This window comes from Strix aluco, chromosome W, assembly GCF_031877795.1.
Source record: "Strix aluco isolate bStrAlu1 chromosome W, bStrAlu1.hap1, whole genome shotgun sequence".
NCBI classification, from domain to species: Eukaryota; Metazoa; Chordata; class Aves; order Strigiformes; family Strigidae; genus Strix; species Strix aluco.
Window position 1 is genome coordinate 2,976,915 of NC_133970.1, and position 22,211 is coordinate 2,999,125.

Sequence of the window (22,211 nt, forward strand, 5' to 3'; positions counted from 1 at the left end):
TGTCTCTAAGGGCAAGACCACAGGAGGATCTGGCTACCAGAGGGACCAGGAGAGTCCTGGCCAACTTCCAGAAAGCTCTCTGTGTGCATGTGTGTGTGTCTGTACCAGCAACTGGAGTGGGACTGCAGCCTTGGGAGCTTGTATGCCCAGGTGCCAGCAACTGGGGAGACTGGGATCCAGGGGCAGCTACTGGGCAGACTGAATGTGTGAGCCCAGCTACTGGAGGGATCCACATTGTAAATATGTATATATACTCCCACTAGTGGACCTTCATGTTGAACTACTAGAGAGGGGAAAAGGATGAGGCCATTGGTGCTTTTTGTGTTTGTGTGAGTGCTGAGTATGTCTGTGTTTATCTGTGAAGCTGGCCATATATATTTGTGTGTGTGTATTTACTGTATATGTGTATTTGTGTGTCTACTGGGAATACATGCTCAGCCTCTCTACTGGTTGGACCTGGAGCTGCAGCAGCCTTGCCTCTATTGGGCTACCAGATTTGGCCTGCCCCTAACACAACCTCTGGCTTTATAAAAACTTTGATAAGGAAATCACAGAATCACAGAATCATCTAGGTTGGAAAAGACCTTGAAGATCATCTGGTCCAACCATTAACCTCACACTGACAGTTCCCAACTACACCATAGCCCTAAGCACTATGTCGACTCTACTCTTAAAAGCCTCCAGGGATGGGGACTCCACCACCTCCCTGGGCAGCCCATTCCAACGCCCAACAACCCCTTCTGCAAAGAAATGCTTCCTAATATCTAGTCTAAACCTTCCCTGGTGCAACCTGAGGCCATTCCCTCTTGTCCTATCGCTTATTACTTGGTTCAAGAGACTCATCCCCCCTCTCTGCACTCTCCTTTCAGGGAGTTGTAGAGGGCCATGAGGTCTCCCCTCAGCCTCCTCTTCTCCAGACTAAACCCCCCCAGTTCCCTCAGCCGCTCCCCATCACACCTGTGCTCCAGACCCTGCACCAGCTCCGTTGCCCTTCTCTGGACACGCTCGAGTCATTCAATGGCCTTTTTGGAGTGAGGGGCCCAAAACTGAACCCACTCATCGAGGGGCGGCCTCCCCAGTGCCGAGCACAGGGGTAAGATCCCTTCCCTGTCCCTGCTGGCCACGCTAGTGCTGATGCAAGCCAGGATCCCATTGGCCTTCTTGGCCACCTGGGCACACTGCTGGCTCCTGTTCAGCCAGCTGGCAGTCACCCCCCCCCAGGTCCCTCTCTGACTGACAGCTCTCCAGCCACTCCTCTCCAAGCCTGTAGCGCTGCTGGGGGTTGTTGTGGCCCAAGTGCAGCACCCGGCATTTGGCCTTAGTGAAACTCCTCCAGTTGGCCTCAGCCCATCGCTCCAGCCTGTCCAGGTCTCTCTGCAGAGCCTCCCCACCCTCGAGCAGATCAACACTCCCACCCAACATGGTGTCATCTGCAAACTGACTGAGGGTGCACTCGATCCCCTCGTCTAGATCATCAATAAAGATGTTAAACAAGAGTGGCCCCAAAACCGAGCCCTGGGGGACACCACTCGTGACCGGCCGCCAACCGGATTTAACTCCATTCACCACCACTCTTTGGGCCCTGCCATCCGGCCAGTTTTTTACCCAGCAAAGCGTGTGCCCATCCAAGCCACGAGCAGCCAGTTTCGCCAGGAGAATGCTGTGGGAAACGGTGTCAAAGGCCTTACTAAAGTCCAGGTAAACAACATCCACAGCCTTTCCCTCATCCAATAAGCAGGTTGCCCTGTCGTAGAAGGAGATCAGGTTTGTCAAGCAGGACCTGCCTTTCATAAACCCATGCTGACTGGGCCTGACCATCTGGTTGTCCTGCACGTGTTGTATGATGGTACTCAGGATGAGCTGCTCCATCAGCTTCCCGGGCACCGACGTCAAGCTGACAGGCCTGTAATTTCCCGGATCATCCTTCCGACCCTTGGGCGTCACATTGGCCAGTTTCCAATCTGTCGGGACCTCCCCGGTCAGCCAGGACTGCTGGTAAATGCTGTAAAGCGGCTTGGCGAGCACCCCAGCCAGCTCCTTCAGCACCCTCGGGTGTATCCCATCCGGTCCCATAGACTTGTGTGTGTCTATGTGATGCAGTAGGTCACTGACTGTCTCCTCCTGGAATGCGGGGGGATCGTTCTCCCAGTCTCTGTCCTCTGGCTGAGGAGGCTGGATTCCCTCAGTACAACTAGTCTTGCTATTAAAGACTGAGGCAAAAAAAGGCATTAAGGACCTCAGCCTTCTCCTCATCACTTGTTACCATGTTTCCTCCTGCGTCTAGCAGGGGATGGAGACTGTCCCTGGCCTTTCTTTTGCTGCTGACATACTTATAGAAACATTTCTTGTTGTCCTTGATTGCTGAAGCCAGATTAATTTCCAGCTGGGCTTTAGACCTCCTGATTTCCGACCTGCATAGCCTCACAGCCTCTTTGTAATCACTGTGAGTGGCTAGCTCCTTCTTCCAAAGGGTGTAAACTCTCCTTTTCTCCCTGAGTTGCAGCCAAAGCTCCCTGTTTAGCCAGGGTGGCCGCCTCTGCCGCCGGCTTCTCTTACAGCACCTGGGCACCGCCTGCTCCTGTGCCATTAAGACTTCCTTCTTAAAGAGTGTCCAGCCTTCCTGGACCCCTATACCCTTCAGGACCGTCTCCCAAGGGATTCTGTCAAGCAGGTGCCTAAACAAGACAAAGTCCAGGATGTCAGTTCTGCTTAGCCCTCTCCTGGCCTCTCTAAGAGACTCTCTATTATTTCGTGATCGCTGTGCCCTAGTCGAAATACTCCCCTGTTGACTCTTGCTTCATGTACTTCATGTTCCTTCTCATGAGGCACAAGAAATTTAAAAGTTCTGTTGATACCGGAGCTGGAAATATTCACCAACCATCCCTTTAATTTCTCCTGAATTTAAATTCTGTGGGTGTTCTCTATGTTCTTATGCTTTAAAAAGATCTTATTTTTTATAATATCAGAATCTTGTGCATAGATAATTTTCCAATATTACTATGTTGGTTTTAAGTCAACCTATAATAATACAAATATTTTTCAGTCTTCACACGGGCTGTCCCAGGATTTACTGTAAGGACAAACATATCACAATTAGATGGTTTTTATTCAAGTTGTGTTAGGTGTTAAGAATATATCATACTGAAGACTATTGAAAGAGAATAGTGGTTTAAGAATTAGAATCATAGAATCATACAATGGTTTGGGTTGGAAGGGACCTTAAAGATCATCTAGTGGGCAGGGACATCTTTCACTAGATCAGGTTGCTCAGAGGTCTGTCCAACCAGACCTTGAACACTTCCAATGTTGAGGCATCCACAACTTCTCTGGGCAACCTGTTCCAGTGCCTCACCACCCTCATCGTAAAAAGAATTCTTCCTTATATATAATCTAAATCTACCCTCTTTCAGTTTAAAAAAGTTCCCCCCTGTCCTTTCATTACAGGCCTTGGTAAAAAGTCTCTCTCCATCTTTCTTATAAGCCCCCTTTAAGTATTGAAAGGCCACAACAAGGTCTCCCCAGAGCCTTCTCTTCTCCAAGCTGAACAGCCCCAACCCTCTCAGCCTTTCTTCAGAGGAGAGGTGTTCCATCCCTCCTATCATTTTCGTGGCCCTCCTCTGGATCCGCTCTAACAGGACACTGGGGGCCCCAGAGCTGGATGCAGTACTCCAGGTGGGGTCTCACCAGAGCAGAGTAGAGGGGGAGAATTACCTCCCTTGACCTGCTGGCCATACTTCTTTTGATGCAGCCCAGGATGAGATTGGCTTGGTGTTAGGATTGGCTTGGTGTTAGGATTACGGTTGGACTTGATGCTCTTAAAGGTCTTTTCCAACCTAAATAATTCTGATTCTATGTCAATCTGCATGTCATCGGAGCTGAACTGGGGGGATGGCCCTTTGTTACCTCTCTATATTCATGGCCTGGCCGGCGATGTCTGTAAAGATGTAGCCTGGGGGTTGGCTTCGGCAGATTTGCAGACTGACATTAAACGTGCATCTTGAAGTGGTGTAGCTCCTTCACTTGCCTGGTTCTGCTCTGGCTTTGGGCCCCCACTCCCCCTGGTTACTCTCTCTGCGTGGCAGGGGGGAGGAGAAGGCACCATTCTGGCAGTGCTGGGGCTGGGGCGTGTGTGTCCACTCCCCGAGTCCGCCCTACCATTCCTGGCTCTGCTCCTCGCGACATCAGTAGGGGAAGCGATGCAAATCGGGGCAGGGTTTGCCCAGTCCCCTTCTCCCCCTGCTGAGGACTCAGCAGAGGAGATGGTTGGTTTGGCTACCTTCGGGGACAGTTGGGATTTTCTGCCCTTTACTGAATCACCCTTTTCAGCGCCTGTCATTGTGGAGTCGGGAAACTGAGGGGAAACCCGCGGCGGGAGTGGGGGTCCCACTAAGTGGCAGACTGCGCTTCTGCAGCTCTCTGTCGCCCCAGGATGCTGAGAGTTTATTTCTTTTTCTGTCCTCTCTATGCCCTTTTATCCAGTCATCCTGGACATGCCTTGGTTAGTCTGGCACGATCTGATGGTTTGTTTGGCACAGAGACAAATTTACCTTCCTGCCGTTGAGGCAGGGGCTGCTGCTGCTCTCCCCACTCCCGCCGCAGCCAGCGGGGTACAGTGGGCTCTGGCGGCAGTAGTTGGCCAGGGTTCCAGGCAGGTGCTAGTGCCCGTCGGATGTCTCGTGCTGGCAGCATCAACCCCCCCAAGCCATTTGCTAGCCTGTTGGGGGCACTGCCATCAGAATTTAGGGGGTTTTGGACGTCTTTGAGCAAAAGCAAGTAGTGACCCTACCCTCTGCCCCGCCCCCCCCCCCATCTGGTGTATGATTGTTCTATTGCGCTGTTACCAGACACTCCTCTCCCCTTGGGTCGTATCTATCTTCTGTCACGGCCAGAGGTGGTGGCCTTGAAGGCTTATAGTGAGGATGGCTTAGCCCAGGGTTTTATTCAATGCTCCACCCCTTGGTGCCCCTGTATTTTTTGTAAGGAAGAAGGAGGGAGACTTGAGGCCACGTGTGGACTACTGGGGATGGGGTGGAAATTGTAATGGATATACCTTTAAATTGTTGTAACCCATGCCACCACCCGAAACACCATCCTGAGCCTTGAAAAGCATGGTCTGTGGCAGCAGAAAGAACTGAGTCAGACAACGGGACTCATTTTCCTAAACAACCTCATAGACACCTGGGCAAAGGAACATGGTATTGACTGGGTGTATCACATCCCCTATCACGCGCTAGCCTCTGGGAAAATTGAATGATACAATGGACTATTAAAACCTGTACTGAGAGCCATGGGTGCTGGGACATTCAAGCACTGGGATGCAAATTTAGCAGAAGCCATGTGGCTGGTTCACACTAGAGGATCTGTTAACTGACCCGGCCCTGCACAAACTAAACCCCTACCTATTGCAGAAGGAGATAAGGTCCCCGTACTGCACATAAGGAACTGGGTGGGTGTCCTGGTTTTGGCCAGTTAATTTTCCTTGGGCTGAGAGGGAGCACAGCTAGAGGGCCGGGCCCGGATCGGTCATTGGAGTATTCCATAGCATGTGACGTCATGCTCAGTATATAAGGGGACGCGTGCTCTCTCATTTTCTGTTTCGGTTTCCCGGTCGGTCAGCGGTGGGATTTGTCGTGTGGGAGGGAACACAGCTAGGACAGCTGACCCAAACTGACCAAAGGAATATTCCATACCATATGACATCATGCTCAGCAGTAAAAGATCAGGGAAAGGAGGAGGAAGGGGGGACATTTGTGGTTATGGCATTTTTCTTCCCAAGCAATTGTTACATGTACTGAGGCCTTGCTTCCCATGAAGTGGTTGGACATCTGCCTGCTTAAGGGAAGCAGTGAATGAATTCCTCTATTTGCTTTGCTTGCGCGTGCAGCTTTTTTTTTCCTTATTAAATATTTATTATTTCAATACCTGAGACTTCTTGACTTCCTTCTGTTTTCTCCCCATCCCACAGGAGAGGAGAATGAGTGAGCGTCTAGGTGGGTGTTTTGTTGCTGGCTGGGGTCAACCCACCACACTGTTTTCGAAGTGAAAAGCATTTAAAGTTAGTGAATTAACATTTCTGCCATATGCATTGCATATTTAAATAGTGAACATAATTATGGAAAGATCCACATGCTGCAAAAATTAAAAATGAAATCTGGGACACAACCTTGGTAAGTTATTGATATATTTTAAGAGCAGTTTTGTCATTTATAACCCTAAACCAATGCTGTTTTAAATACATAGTTAATATTATGTGTTCGATTCTGCAGATGCACATATATATTACAGCAAACTATGTGGCAGAAGAGAAATTTGGACATCTTCTTAGCATACATTCATTCAGTTTTGGCAAGCCACTTCCTAAATTATTATCATCAAACTCTCAGCCTTGTCTGAGGTATTTTTGTTCTGTATTTTATTGTTGCAATTCTTCTAGACATTAGTGCTCTGCTAAATAAAGGAATGAGCACAGTAAATACATCACGACAAAATAGATGGCAACTCCCCTTCAACCCAAACTCCTCCCCCCCAAATGAAACCATTGCAGCTCCATTACAGAGAAAAGGTCAAAGACCTGTGACAGAAAGCATCAGAGTATGTACATTCAGATGTGCAGGCTCACGTTCTAGGCTCATTTATATATATATAGATCACCAAGTTCAGTGTTTACAAAGAACAATATTGTTACAAATACAATACTATACTTTTCCCAATACTTTATAATAATGCCTATTGAACCTTTTTACAGAACAATAATACAAGAGAGTCTAGGCACTGCACAAAATATGTACAAGAGATCTCATGCACATTGCCATCTTCAGAAACTGATTTCATTTAGAAAATTAAGGAAAAAACACACAAAACAAAACAAATCTGGAAATTCCAACCAAATCTCAAATCAAAACAAGATTCAAAACAAGTGGCGAAACTTGCTAATAAAAATAAAAAGGATGTTTCATCCTTAATGTAAACATTGAAGCATTAATAAGAATATATGAAATAGCAAAGAGGGAAAAAGCTTTTCAGATCTTTTACAGAAGAAGGAATGTAAAATGGCAGTTTATTCTTTTGAATTCATAGAGAATTCACACATCTAATAAACTACTGCATTACTGTAGAAAATGGCCAACTCTTCCTTTTGAGATGATTTTTCTTGCAACTATCTTTACTTTTGTAAACTAAAATGGTGGGATTGTTTACAAGACTTATCAGGAGTGCACACTGGAAACTTTCCAGTGTAGAAATCTTATACACATATTACAATTAATTGGAACAGTGAAGATTCTTCACCAGGCTCCAATCCTACAAGCATTCACATGCTTAGCTTTAAGCATCTATTCACCATGAAGTTAACAGGTTTGGTACTCAGGTGCTTATAATTATGTATAAGCTTGATTGCAGGAAAACAGCCTTGTTTTTAATGATTCGATTTTTTGTGTGCTTAGGTTTTCTTCATCTCCCACTGAAGTGAATGGGAAGACCCCTCAACATGAGTTGGACAGAACCACAAAAACAACAAGTGAAGTCAAGGGTGTAAAACACAGCAGGAATCAAAAGTGTGATAACCGTCTTCAAGACTGTTGAGTTTCCTCAGGGAACTTATAAAAGGGTGCACTGTATATAACCTACTAAATAGTATATGGTTATATATCATATTTAGATAGATTAATATGTTTATAAGAAGTTATGAAAATTTTCAAATTATCTCCATAAGACAGATGTCTACAATTAAAAACTCTAATCACAGTCATTCACAATCTATTTACATCAGTCTGCTAGCAGAAGTAAATACAAACCTGGAATACTAATACCATTTTCTTGCAAGATCTGCTATTCCAGAGATTGAGATTAAATTATGCAACAACAAGGACTGCAGTAAATCAAGTCATTGTACACTACTTTCAAACTAAAATGTATTCACTTCCTACAATGGTTTATGCTCTGTTCCATTGTCTCCCTTACTGTCCATTGAAATATAAAGCTTATTTTCTCCCTCTCTGTTCAGCCTATGTATGTCCGTGGTTTCTGAATGGAAACAATAAACCTCTGACCACACATGGAAACCAAGTGCATAGATAAAAACAGAGGTTTTGTGGCTCTCATCAGCAGAAGTGTGCATGTGTACACACACATCCATGAAATCTCTGGAATAAAGTCCAGGTATCATTACTAGTCTCCAAACACAATGCACCGCACAGTCCATTCCATGGTAATTGAGAAACTAATGGCTATAAGCATCATACCATTTCCAAGCAAAAAGGATGGGATTTTTTTTTTTTTCCCATATGTGTTCTGGTCTTGTTTTTAATCACACTGAGCCTTTATACCACAATAAGACATGGCAGAAATTGTTGCTTTCAGAAAATTCAAGGCATCAACCTGGTCTAAATATATGGTTCAAATTCAGTGTAAACAGCAGTATGCAGTACAGACAGAATGTAGCTACACAAAATGGAATGTTTTCTTCTTGAGGAAAAAGAGCCATCAGCTGCTTTATTCTTTTACTGTTTTTCCCATTTGTCCCTGATATAAGTTATAGACCAATCAAATCTGCATTTCATACATCTCTGCATTTCTTCTTCAAAGAAATCCATATAGTACTCACACATCCTCTAAGTGTCATATGGAAAAACAAATCACAAATTAACTTATATAATAAATAAATAAATAAATGTATTCCCATCTTACCTTTACTTCTCCCATTTATCTATGTCTAAAGAAAAATGTCAATAAAACTAGATGACTTTCAACAAAAAATATTTTTAAACTGGCTCAGTGTAACAAAATTACTTAGAACAGTGTGCAGACCTATTATTTTCAAGCTTCATAAATATCAAGCACAATTTAAAAATGTCAGTATACACAAGCAGAGTTGTGTGCACCAAATCTGTAATTAAGAATTTAGAATGTATGGCTTCTCAGCAGAGCTTCTCAATATTATTCTTGCTGGATATTTAGAAATCACTTCCCTCCCCCCTCATTTAACCTCTGAAATGGGCATATAAAAGACACATTGCATTTGAAAAAGAAGTATTTTAAAAATTAGAAACCTCCGGGACCCAACTGCAAAATATCACATCTCATGAATTATTTGCTGAAACATGTCAAAATTTCATTGTCTGTACCAACTCACAGAGCACCTTTTGGGGTTCTACTATCCTGAAGAACAGAAATTAAGGGGTGTGCATTTGAACAATGGGTTTTATGACAGCATCAGTTATTCATTATTCATAGGCATTTAAAACTTCCTTTTTGTGAATCTTAGCATGAACACTACTGCTGCTGCTATTTACTCTATGTGTGCAGTTGCATAAAGCTTTACTTGTATAGAGATGCAACAAAAAAGTCTCATGGCTATATTTTCCCTCCCCCTCTATACACAGCAATTGTTGGGGAGAGAGAGAAATGTATCTGTGGACACAAATGAAGCACTAGAAACAGAAGCAGTAATGAGGGAAACTATCCTTCATGCATGTTGTGAAGGTGAGGTGTCGGCCTTAGATATAAACTGGTTGCTCTTGCGCAGTCAACAGTCTGTACATCGCAGCTGGCATGGTCTTCATATGAATCTAGAAGGTAATAAGACACGTTAATCAATACTCCTATTAGGCATGCTACCAAAAATGTGAGTGTCCATAGTCTAGGGAGCACTAGGGAAGAAACTAGCTGAGGTAACATAGGACAGAAAGGAAAGGGAAAGCCTGAGAATTTTCATATCCATACTAAGGTCTGGGGAAAAAGGATTCTTTAAGGTGTGATCAACCATCTCAATTTTATCTGACGTTGTGGGCACTTCAATAATAAGAAAAACCTTGATGGTTCTCACTCTCACTTCTAGTATTTATGTTTGAACAGTAACAACCCAAAAGAGGCAATGATGATGAAATATGAAATACTGTCTAGGCACACTGCTTGCTCCTACCTCACCAACAGCATTTGAGAGAATGTGAACAATTTTCTCATGAGGTGTTGCTACAACACTCTGCCCACTGATTTCAATGATACGATGGCCAACTCGCACTCCTCCTCGCTCTGCTATACCTCCTCTCATAAGGCTACAGATCTGGAAGGGAAAGGACAAAATTATCACAGTTTTCATATGGAACAGAGGCTTTTGACCACAAATGATAATTCAGTATTTAAATACATGTGTTTGCATCAAAGTCTAAAATGTAGTAGATCACTGATTGAAAGTAACATTTATTAGCAATCAAGTACTACACATTCTCTTCCAAAAGCAAAAGAAACCATCCACCAATGGTTGCTACTTGTTACTTCATGGTTTGAAAATTTAAGAGTGTATGAAGAACCATAGTTTACAAAAAGTTCAAAGTGCATAAGCCTTGCATTAAGAGAGAATCAAAGACACACTCTTTTGATACCATATACAGTGGTTTGGTTGGAAACACAAATGATACATACTGAAAGCAGCCTTCTCCGTACACTTTTGTTTCTTTAACCTAAATGAGACTTTTTACTCCTCTGATTCTAAAGCTATGAAATATAGGTTTTTTTTTCCTACTTTTGACTGGGGAAAAATTCAGATGAATAACCGGTTCAACTTTTATATCTTAGGACTTAAAATGTGTACTGAGTCCCTGCTGCAGTGAGGGAAAAAATGCAATTCATTACATATGTAAACTTGAACATATGTAAAAGTATCACCAGAAGGTCTGGAAGCTACTTACAATTCCATTCTGTACACTGAAGCCTAACTGGTATCTGAGGTCAGGTCTCCTGATCAAGACTGTGGTTACTGGAGGACATCTAACTACATTCAGTTTAACTTGGGCTTGGTTTTTCAAACCCTGCAAAAAATAACCATCACCATGAAAAATGCTGACAAAGATGGAGTGAAACAATTTAACATGAGCACTAGGAAAAACAATACTTAGAATGTTAACATGGGGATAGCCCTGAATAAGCAGTTCTTTGAATGTATCATTATGAAACAGGATTCCTGAATACCAGACACAAGCAACAGGATGCTCAGTGAATTGAATGATGCAGTATAAACCTCTCCTTGTCAAGAAGTTGATGTGGTTGTTTTAAGAAATCTAGCTTCCTGTTGGCAATTTTTTCATTTGAGAACACAAATTATTGTTCTAAAGGAAGCAAAGGAAATAAAAAGCAGGTCTATGCAGTTGACTGCCAAACATTCTGGCTAGGAAATGAAATTTAAAATATGCAGCTAAGATAAATGGTTACAAATAAGTGGCTTTCCTGGTGTAATTCAATTCTGTAATGCAAATGTCAAGTCCATGTATAAGCAATACTCACATTTACATTACCCCTCCTTTCTAAACTGGATTTATCATTCACCATTAAATCTTTGCTACCAGAAGAACTAAATGAAGAAGGAAAACCCAAACATAAAAGTGAAGATAATTGCAGAGTCTGACCATTACACATATTCAAGCATTCAGAGCTGTTTCTTGTAGATAAATCTAACTCCAATGTTAGATTATTTTTTTCTATACAACATATAGAACTGAACACACATTACTCTTAAATGTTGCATTTACACACATTTAGCCTTCAATAAACAGAACCCATATGGGAAAGAGATGTTATGTAGAGAGTATAGTAGCTTCAAGCTTCAATCATTTTAATATTTATCAATTCTAACACCTGCTTTTGAATTACTTTCATATGCACAAAGTCATATATGGGTCCCATTGAAAACAATGGGTTGCCTGCCACTGACTTCAGCAAGATGAGGATTTCATTCAGAAAAATAACTCCTATTACAGCTAAGATAATATACTGATGTCTCTACATGCAGTTTACTGCTGCTGATCTTGTTGAGCCTAACTCTAGACTTGGTACTGACTTGAGACTGACATTCTGCTGGGATGAAAAGTCAATACTTGTAACTGCCTGGACCTGACAGTTGCACGGTCCCTGAATCTGTTTCTGATAGTAGTTAGCACCAGATGCTTCTGAAAAAGACATAAGTAGCATAATACAATTAGGGAATAACCATCACATATGGAAAGTTTCTTCCTAGATCTGTCAGTTTGTAAATGGTTTATATTCAATTAGTAGCAAGTCTTACATCTCTAATTTAAAAACAACCTTATGTGAAGTACTTACAAGATATTCTCCTCATCTATATAAAATGCTTATCTTTTCATAGGAGTCCTTAAAGCATACTAAAAAAGTTTACAATCTTAGTATGCATCTGTAACATTGAAATATACACTTGGATGACTGATGTCTCATTTGGGGGTTCATTTGTGTTATCCAAAAATGTTATAAACAGTTCTAGATGCATGGCTATAAAGACCTGAAAATGCATCAACTACTTTCTTAACAGAAAGATAAATGGCTAGCAGTTCTTCTGGCAACAGCCTTATGTATTCATGAAAAAGGAGTAGAGAGACCTCTAAAGGCAGGAGACAGCAAAGATAGCTTTTTGATTGTTTTCATTTTGAGAAAGTACAGAAGATTCTTAATGCATCACAGCAAAAGTCCATCTGTATGAGAAAAGCATACATCAGTTTTAGAAATAAAACTGATATGGGGTAGAAAACAAGTATGACAAAGCTGATAACATGAAGGGTGGTGAGCTTTGTTACGCTGAAGTTGGCACAGAGATACTTAAGGGTTTTTTTCTGCTTCAGGGGAAAAAAAAAAAAAAGGGTGCTGTTACCAAGGTTTTAATATACTGCATTCACAAGATATCATTTGAATTCATTGAATCCAGAATGGTTGGTCTCAGAGACTTAAATATCTATTACTTGTCAGTGCACGGCATTTACATTTTCAGAAACCAGAATATCAGATCTTTATAGCAAATTTTTTAGTTCAAGCATTAAGAAAGGAATCCATGGGCAACAAAGACATACTTCTTTTGTGAATTACTAAACAAACACTTTTTTTTTACTGCAGAACACCACTACCCAGCAGGGACATGGAAGGATTTCTATAGTCATATATAGCATTACATTGCATGTCTACATGCTACAATATGTGGCAGTTCTGTGGTGATTGATTATTTCAATAGGTAACCCAGAAGACAATTTAGCTGAATTTCCAACATTCTCAAAGGTTGTATCTTTCCCCCTCCTGAAACTTTGATGTTTAAATATCCATTCTCTTGTATGTTGCATCTACCCCAGAGGCTCTTCATTTCCAGTTGACTCGCCTGCTTTTTGCATTTACATGTTTTCATGTCAATTAAAAGAAAGTTCTTCTAATTAAAAAATCCCACCATTTAGCCAAGTTCAAAGAAACATTATACTTTCCAATACACTCAAGTTGTTCTACAGAAAATAGACTTAATTTTTCTTTTAAATTCAAAGTTTAGAAAAATGTTAAAATATGCTTTAAAACCCCAAGCTTTTTAAAAAATGACTCAGTTCTCTAGAAGCTAGATCACAGGAATCATTTAAACGGCTAAAATTGCATCAATGCAGATTTTAGGCACCTATGTCTCAGACTGTCCTATGAAGTTTAGGTGCCTCCAGATAGTAACAGACATCTTCCTTTTGGATCCAAATATTCCCTTGGGGCCTGAAGTCCTGCACCATGCCCTGGTCTAAGCAGCTAAATGCATAGCTCCCTTCTTAGGGCTCAGAAAATAGGTAAACCAGAATTTGCCCTCTACTTTAAGATCATCAAAAGGAAACTGCTATAAAATGCACAAGATCAGAGTTAACAAACAACAAATAGTTCTGTACTTTTTGCTCTCCCACTACTCCAACAAAGGTTTTAAAACATGTAATATCCAGAAATATTCTCTGTACCTTTATAATGCTCTGGCATGTTGAGAGTGGTAAGCCAACCAAACTGGTCCCATTAATTGACATGATCTGGTCCCCTATATTTAGTTTCCCAGACTTCTCTGCTGGTCCTCCATGCATCATGTTGGCTATGATAACTGTAGGCAAAATGGATCCCCAGCCAGATTCCACAATCACTACACCTAGAATTTCTCCCTTTTGCTTTTCAATGTAAACCTGAATCATAAGAAAGAGAGTTTCAAACAAAAGCTTTTTTTCTCATCCATGGAACTGATGATCCCACCCCCCAAATGTTTCCATATAAACAAACACAGGCTTCTCATTTGCAAAATACCTTTCTTATTCAAAAGCAAAACACAATAGGGTATATAGTTTAACACAGTTTAAATGCCTTCAACCATCAAATAACATTAAAACTACAGATTTTTTAAAACTCAAAATCTCCCCCAAATAGAACTTATCTGTTCATATGGCTGGAGGGAGCTGGTATAGAAGAAACCCTGGCATGATGGACTTTGGTGGACAGGGACAGAACTAAGTCAGGGATGGATTTAAAGTACTTGTGACTGTGTTTTCGGAAACAATTACCCACATGTTGCAGTGTTCATCTTCATTAATAAAACCTGCAGCAAATATATAGCCTTTTAAAATTTGGGGTCAACCACTCTTATCAACCTCAGTGCCTCCAAAAATTTTATACTGTCTATTGTATATTCACTTCACTGACATGTAATGTCTGAAATGTGAAAATTGTTTGGTAAAAAGAACACACAGAGACAGTAAATCATGCAACTACTGATAAATTTAGGGTTCACTACTCGCTCTTAAAACAGAATTGCCCACAGGATAAACCTACTGGGAAGGATAGAAATTACCTCAGTGAGGTTACTTATTGGAAGCACTAATAGCTTTCTAATTGCTGCCAGTACAGGCCTGAACTCAGGATACATGAGCTTAATGGTGTTATGGGAAAAAAGCAGACACATACATCTTTGCAGTTTTCAGATCTGGAAAAATGAATCAGGTCATCATTGTACATGTCCTGGGTATTGAGCAAGTCACTATATTCCTTCTGGCTTAGGTCTTCTGGATTGATTCCATTTGCCCTCAGAAATTCCTGGTAGGCCACGCTAAATGCTTGACCTATAGACTGTGCAATCAGCTGTGCCTGTAGTAATTCCCAAAGAAGAAAAGAACAACATCAAACATTCTGATGGTTTCATTCACTGAAACTTTCTCTGTTATAAACATGCTGCAAAATGGTTCATGCCTACAAGTTAAGGAACTGTAATATTTTTTTAAAAAAATGAACCTAAAGTAATAATTAAAAAAGCAAAACAGAATGTCAGCATAGTCATCCACACAGTGAACACAGCTGAACAAGTAACTACACATAAGAAACATAAGTAAAGCTTTCCTTTCACAGCTAACTACTGCTAACATAAAGTTATGCCCGTTGCATTACTTGAAACTGAGGCTCCAGAGGGAGAACTTGAGCTCTCACCTGTGCTAGCTTTCACTTCTGGCACAAAGGCAAGCCATCAATAAAAAATAAAAACACCTTCCAGAAAACACACAACAGCATTTTAAAAGATAATGAGAAGGCCTTTAAAAGAAGGCAAAAGTATCTTGGGCTGCATTAGGAGGAGTGTTGACAGCAGGTTGAGGGAGGTGATCCTTCCTCTCTACTCAGCACTCCAGCCACACTTGGAGTTCTGTGTCCAGTTCTGGGCTCCCCAGTACAAGAGAAACATGGACACACTGGAGAGTCCAGAGAAGAGCCACAAAGATGATTCAGGGACTGGAACATCTGACATATTTGGAGAGGCTGTGAGAGCTGGGACTGGTCATCCACGAGAAGAGAGGGCTCATGAGAGATCATATCAATATGTATAAATAGCTGATGGGAGGGTGTAAAGAAGATGGAGCCAAGCTCTTTTCAGTGGTGTCCAGTGACATGACAAGAGGCAATGGGCACCAACAGAAGCACAGAAAATGCCACTTAAACCTAAGAACACACTTTTTTACTGTGATGGTGTAGTTGAATACCAGAACAGGTTGCCCAGAGAGGTTTTGGAGTCTCCATCTTTAGAGGTATTCAAAACACAACTGGACACAGTCCTGGGCAGCTTGTTCTAGTGGACCTTGCTTGAGCAAGGAGGGGTTCAACTAGACAGTCTCTAGAGGTGCGGTCCCACCTCACCTATGCTATGATGCTATGGTATTTCCTACTCTTCCTTCTCACCCATGCTTTCCTTTAAAATTCTCACAACCATGTTTGAAGTTACTGTCAGATGTATGTCAGAAGTATAGAAAAGGTGGAAACAACTGGCCCATTGAGCAGATCCAGCCCTTAATGTGACTGGAAGTGGTCCATGATCACAGAGTCATTCAGGTTGGAAGGGACCTCAGAGGATCTCTAGTCCAACCTCCTGTTCAAAGCAGTCAGCTCTGAGGTCAGACCAGGTTACTCAGAGTTTTTAGTCAGGTATTGAAAATCTTCAGGGACAGACTATATAACCTCTCTGGGCAACCTGTTCCAATGCTTGACTGTCCTCATGATGAAAACGTTTTTCCTTGTATCCACTCTGAACCTTTCTTGTTTCAATATATACCCATTAACTCTCATCCTCCCACCATGCACCACTGAGAAGAGGCTGGCTCCATCTTCTTGATGATCTCCTCATGGATATTGGAAGGCTGGGTTAGGGCCCCCTGAAGCCTTATCTTCTCTGAACAAGCCCTGTTCCCTCAGCCTCTCCTCATAGGGCAAGTGCTCCAGCCCCCTGACCATCCTGATGGTCTTCTGCTGAACCCATTCCAGTTTGTCAATGCCTTTCTTGTATTGGGAGAGGCTGGGGGCCCAAAACTGGACATGGTATTCTAAAGGTGGTCTAATGAGTGTTGAGTAGAGAAGAAGAATCATTTCCTGCAATTTACTGCTTATGCTCCTTTTAATCCAGCCCAGGATGCTGTTGGCCGCTTTTGCTGCCAGAGCATACTGCTGGCTCATGTTCAGCATTGCTGTCTGCCAAGACCCCTGTAAGAGTCGGTCAGAAGATCAGCATTGTCTCAACATTGTCATCAGGGACATGGACAGTGAGGTACCCGACAACGGCCTGTTTGGAACACAGTTGCCGATCCCTGGAGTGGAATGTGGTGCAAAGGCTCCTGAATGCAGAACTGTGTGGCACAGCCAGTGCAGTGCTGTTCTCCTGAGCACTGACCCGTGTGGTACAGGCAGTGCAGTGCTGTTCTTCGGTGCCTGAGCCGTGTAGCACAAAGAGTGCTGTGCTATTGTTCGGTACCTGGGCCTAGCCAGAGCTGTTAGAGATAATTGCATAGCCATTGTCAAAAAAGATGGATCGCAACTGTTGCCATAACATCGATGAAGAAATCATGAACTTTAGACGAACTTTGCTTCATTATAATACCAAAACACACCTCCTGGTTGAAGGTTACCCACCTCCAAGACTGACCATGCCTCAGACACTCCCCCTTGTGCACAAGTGGTAGCCTCACTCGAGAAGGGTGGAGATATGACAATTGAATTCTGTGAAGAGCGTAGACCCCTGAGGCAGAGGTGGAGCAAGGTGTGTCACTAAGCATAAAAGATGACTCTGGACAACGAGAATTTGAAGCTTCCCCACCAAGGATCACGATGATCGACGATGCAGCATCAGCTGGACCCGGGACCGTTAGGACGTCTTGAGATCAGCGGTGGTAGCTATAACCTCTCTCTCCCCTGTCTCTAAACTTAACTTTACTTTTCTCCTTTCTCTCACCCATCTCTAACTATCGCGTGCCGCTTCACAGGCAACACAATAAAGTTTTACTGTTTGATTACTGCTATCCCCTTTGGTGTTGGTCACCTTAATTTTGCACTTTCGAGATCGTAGTAAACGAACCATCACGAGTCCACCAAGTGGACTGTGACAACCTCCCAGGGCCTTTTCAGCAGAGCTGCTCTCCAGCTTGTCAGCCCCCAGCCTGTTTTGTTGCCAGGATTTCTTCCTCCCTAGGTGCAGGACTTGTCATTGGTCCTTGTTGAATTTCATGAATGAAGTTCAGTGGGCTTCCAGCCCATTCCGCCTAGTCTATTTGGCTCTCTCCTATGCCTATAGCTTGCTCTTGACCCCAGGAACTACCAACCAGTCAGCCTCACCTCCATGCCCGGTAAGATCATGGAACAGATCCTCCTGGAAGTTATGTCAAAACACATGGAATATAGGGAGGTGATTAGAGACAGCCAACATGGCTTCACCAAGGGCAAATCATGCCTGACTAATCTAGTGGCCTTCTAGGATGGAGTGACTGCATCAGTGGACAAGCGAAGAGCTACGGATGTCATTTACCTGGACTTCTGTGAGGCCTTTGACACTGACCCCCACAACATTCTTGCTGCTAAATTGGAGAGATATGGGTTTGACGGATGGACTGTTAGATGGAGAAGGAATTGGCTGGATAGCCATGTCCAAAGAGTCGATGTCTCGATGTCCAAGTGGAAACCAGTAATGAGTGGTGTCCCTCAAGGGTCCAAACTGGGACTAATACTGTTTAATATCTTCATTAATGACATAGATAGTGGGATTGAGTGTACTCTCGGCAAGTTTGCAGACAACACCAAGCTGAGTGGTGTAGCTGATAAACTAGAGAGAAGGGATGTGCCATCCAGAGGGACCTTGACAGGCTTGAGGAGTGGGCCCATGCAAACCTCATGAAGTTCAACAAGGCCAAGTGCAAGGTCCTGCACCTGGGTTGGGGCAATCCCCAGCATCAATACAGACTGGCTGCTGAAGTGATTGAGAGCAGCCCTGCGGAGAAGGACTTGGGGGTACTGGTGGATGAAAAGCTGGACATGAGCCGGCAATGTACGCTTGGAGCCCAGAAAGCCAACCGTGTCCTGGGCTTCATAAAAAAAAGAGCGGCTGGCAGGTCGTGGGAGGAGAATCATTTCCCTTCTACTCTGCTCTGGTGAGTCCCCACCTGGAGTACTGCATCCAGCTCTGGGGTCCCCAGCACAAGACAAACATAGACCTGTTAGAGCAGGCCCAGAGGAGGGCCACAAAAATGATCAGAGGGCTGGAACACCTCTCCTGTGAAGAAAGGCTGAGAGGGTTGGGGCTGTTCAGCTTGGAGAAGAGAAGGCTCTGGGGAGACCTTATTGTGGCCTTTCAATGTATAAAGAGGGCTTATAAGAAAGATGGAGAGACTTTTTACCAAGGCCTGTAATGAAAGAACAGGGGGCAACCTTTTTAAACTGAAAGAGGGTAGATTTAGATTATATATAAGGAAGAATACTTTTTAGGATGAGGGTGGTGAGGCACTGGAACAGGTTGCCCAGAGAAGTTGTGGGTGGCTGTGATCCAAATGGTAATGGAGTTTGACAACATCTTATAAAACCAAGCTTTACTGAGGCAGTAGGAAAGATGAGCAACAGTGCGTCCATACAGCAATTCACCCAATCATCAGTAGCATGCCATGGCTCTGGTGGACTGCCAGGGACACTTGGTGTCTGGGTCATCCAGCAGCAACAGCCAATTGTCCAAATGGCTTTTGAATGTGGGTTAGAGTCGTGCTGCCCCATGGCTCCACCAACGGTAGTGTGATTTGAGAGAATCATATCTTACGCAAATAATGTGGGTGGCATCCTGCTTATGCTTCTGATGTCAGTCAGGGGGCAGGGTGTTGGCAGTCTGTCTACACTGCCGATATTGGTCAAGGGGCAGGGTGTCAGGAGGCAGGGTGTGAATGTCCCATCATTGGAACTGTTCAAAGTCAGGTTGGAAGGGGCTTTGAGCAAGCTAATCTAGTGAAAGATGTCCCTGCCTATGGCGAGGGGGCTGGACTAGATGATCTTTAAAGGTCCCTTCCCACCCAAACCATTCTGATTCTATGATTCTAGCTCCTACCACCTGCTACTGGTGGTAGAGATGGGGATGAGTAGAAAAACAAAGGCATGTAAAGGGAAAGCTCTGATCTCTGTGCCATGCAAGGAAGCAGCAAGGAAGAGCAGACTAGTGGAATCCTTTGTTGTGAGGTGATCAAGGTAAACTTGGAATGATATACATATTGTTTACACGTGGAAAGCAACATGGCATGAGTGCAGAGCTGATGGGAGCAGTGCAGGAAACTTGAGTGTAGAACAGTGCTGTGCATAACCAGAGTGCTGGGTGCAGGAAGCACTGTGGAGTGTAGGGGTGCTGGTCACAGTGTGGAATGAATCTGCCCTCTGATGTGTTGTTCTGGTTAGGGGGAAGGGGAGGGAAAGAGGATAGGAGAACTCCATAGCCTACTGTGTGGGGGTGTGTTGGGGATGTAGGAACACAGCTAAGCTGTGTTTTCACATGCAGTCCAATTCAGGTCCCAGTAAGGAAAAGGTTCCCAATCCCCAAATAAAAACTGTTTGTCTCTTATATCTATTCAAGCTAGCTCTAAACCTGTTCATGTCAAAAACATGATTGCTGGCACTGAAAAGGTCAACAGCACAGAGAGTCTGGACTTGTATTATTTTGCAAACTTTCAAATCAAAACAATTTGATGGCAAGAACAATATGACAAGAAGATGAGCGCACTGCAACTCATTATCTCAGCACGCTATCTGCAAGAGAGGAGATAAATATGGACTTGTACATTCAGGTGCATACCGAGATGGACATCCAAGAAGAGATCAACTGCCATTTAGACACCCAACATTTGGCCATGTTTTAGGAGCTGAGCTGTTCTGAATATCCAGTGCCAACTACACTTGGGAAATCTGTTGTTGTTGTGTTTTTTTTAAGATAAGGACAGTTCCAAACAGGGACACATTTTGGCCATCACCTGTTTGAAGGCTTAAGACATCACAGTCAACTTAACTGGATAAATTCTTCTAGATACCCAGCTGTCCCAGAAGAAGAAAAGATGACAGGGAAATATGTGAGATTTATATATAAAAGAGGTTCCACTACTCCATTGGATTTACAAGCTCTTTAGAGTGGAAATATCTTTGCTGCTAACAGATACATGTCTATCTTAACTCTGAGTTATATTTTTTCCTACTCATTTGGATTTTTTAGAATGTTTATAAGCTATTTTTGAACTACTCTATGACTGAGTATCCTGAAAATCCTCAGAATTTGTTCAGACTATTAAGTGATCACTTAATTTAGAGCTACAGACATGTTGCACTTTCCAGGATAATATTTTCTGGCACAGGAAGGATTATGTCTGACATAAATATGAGATCATCTGACCAAACCACAGAAGGTAATGACAACAATCCTCTAATGGAAGCACACCTTTTGAATAGCCAAGAAAATACTGAGAAATAGATCCAGGAAGGCTATCGTATTCTGAAAGAAAAGAAACCACTGCCTCTGGCATCTGTCAATTTGATCTTTGCTTTTTGAACTGGCCAGTGAGAGAGAGAGAGTCTAGTAACATACAAAATGTGTGATTTAAAATACAGAAGCAACAGCCTCAAACTAAGCAGCACATCAGGTGATGCGATCACTTGTGACGTAGTGATGTGCCCCCCTCTCCGATGGAAAAAAAGCCACAACAAACAAAAAACAAAACACCCCAAAACACATAGTCTAGTCTTTCTATTTGCATACCAATTTCATGAAGTGCATTACAAGAAGAGGGGCTTATATGCTATTTTGCATAAAAATCAATCTTTAAGGTTTTCTGTCAAATTTGGTTTGGTAGAGGACTACCTCTAAAAAGGTAAAGCAAAACCACTGAGAATCCCAGCAGTAGGTTGCATATGTACCTGCAACCACAGAATTTATATGAACATGGTGCCTTCGGAACAGGTTCCCAAATACATAAAGCCAGACACTTCTTAAAGGAAACTTTCCCACCTGGAAGCCTTTACAAATATTTTTGAAGGCATTTAAGGCATTAATGAGAAATTAATACTTTCACTTAAACTTTTATTGATTAGTTTAATATACTCTGAATTGTACTGCAAAGGCTTTTTGAAGTCTAAGTGAGGTGTAGGGCACAAGAAGTAGAAATAGGCTATTACTTCACCATCTGTAATTTGGGCAGGATGCCTTAACTGGCATGACTGCTGTAGTCTAACCATTAATTTTCACATGGGAGTGATTCCTCTCCCTCTATATGAACTATCTGATTGGCATAAACATGGTGGTCACCATGGAGACAATATCCTGTTCTTTGGAGGGCTGAGCAATAAATGAGATTTGCTGTCTTGTCAATTAGATAGCACTGCGTGAGATCATTTTATTTGGGACTAACCTGATTATAAGACTGACAACTCTATATCTCCCAACTTCATTTTGATGTATTTGTGTATGATTTTACCCCTTGCTTATTTAGTTTAGTTTTTTTTTTTTTAATAAACTACATAAAATCAACAAGTTATATGCATTGATATTTCTTTCTCAAAATGTTTGTGTTTTAATTAGTGACGACAGGACATCAGGTTTGATAACAGACAACTCAGCCCTCTGTGGG

At 42.7% G+C, this 22,211-nt stretch overlaps 1 protein-coding gene across 3 annotated transcripts in view; it reads right to left on the reverse strand.

The window, feature by feature from the left end:
- Nucleotides 1-6,164: 6,164 nt before the first annotated feature.
- Nucleotides 6,165-22,211, reverse strand: part of LOC141917799 (amyloid-beta A4 precursor protein-binding family A member 1-like) — a 135,478-nt gene continuing 119,431 nt past the window's right edge. For all 3 annotated transcript variants that reach the window (XM_074811330.1, XM_074811329.1, XM_074811328.1), the window contains 5 exons: nt 14,734-14,913; nt 13,749-13,961; nt 10,686-10,805; nt 9,920-10,060; nt 6,165-9,566 (listed from right to left, as the gene is read on the reverse strand). In XM_074811330.1, coding sequence (XP_074667431.1) covers nt 9,495-9,566; nt 9,920-10,060; nt 10,686-10,805; nt 13,749-13,961; nt 14,734-14,913 — 726 coding nt within the window. In that variant the 3' untranslated portion in view covers nt 6,165-9,494. The remainder of the gene's footprint in view (nt 9,567-9,919; nt 10,061-10,685; nt 10,806-13,748; nt 13,962-14,733; nt 14,914-22,211) is intronic.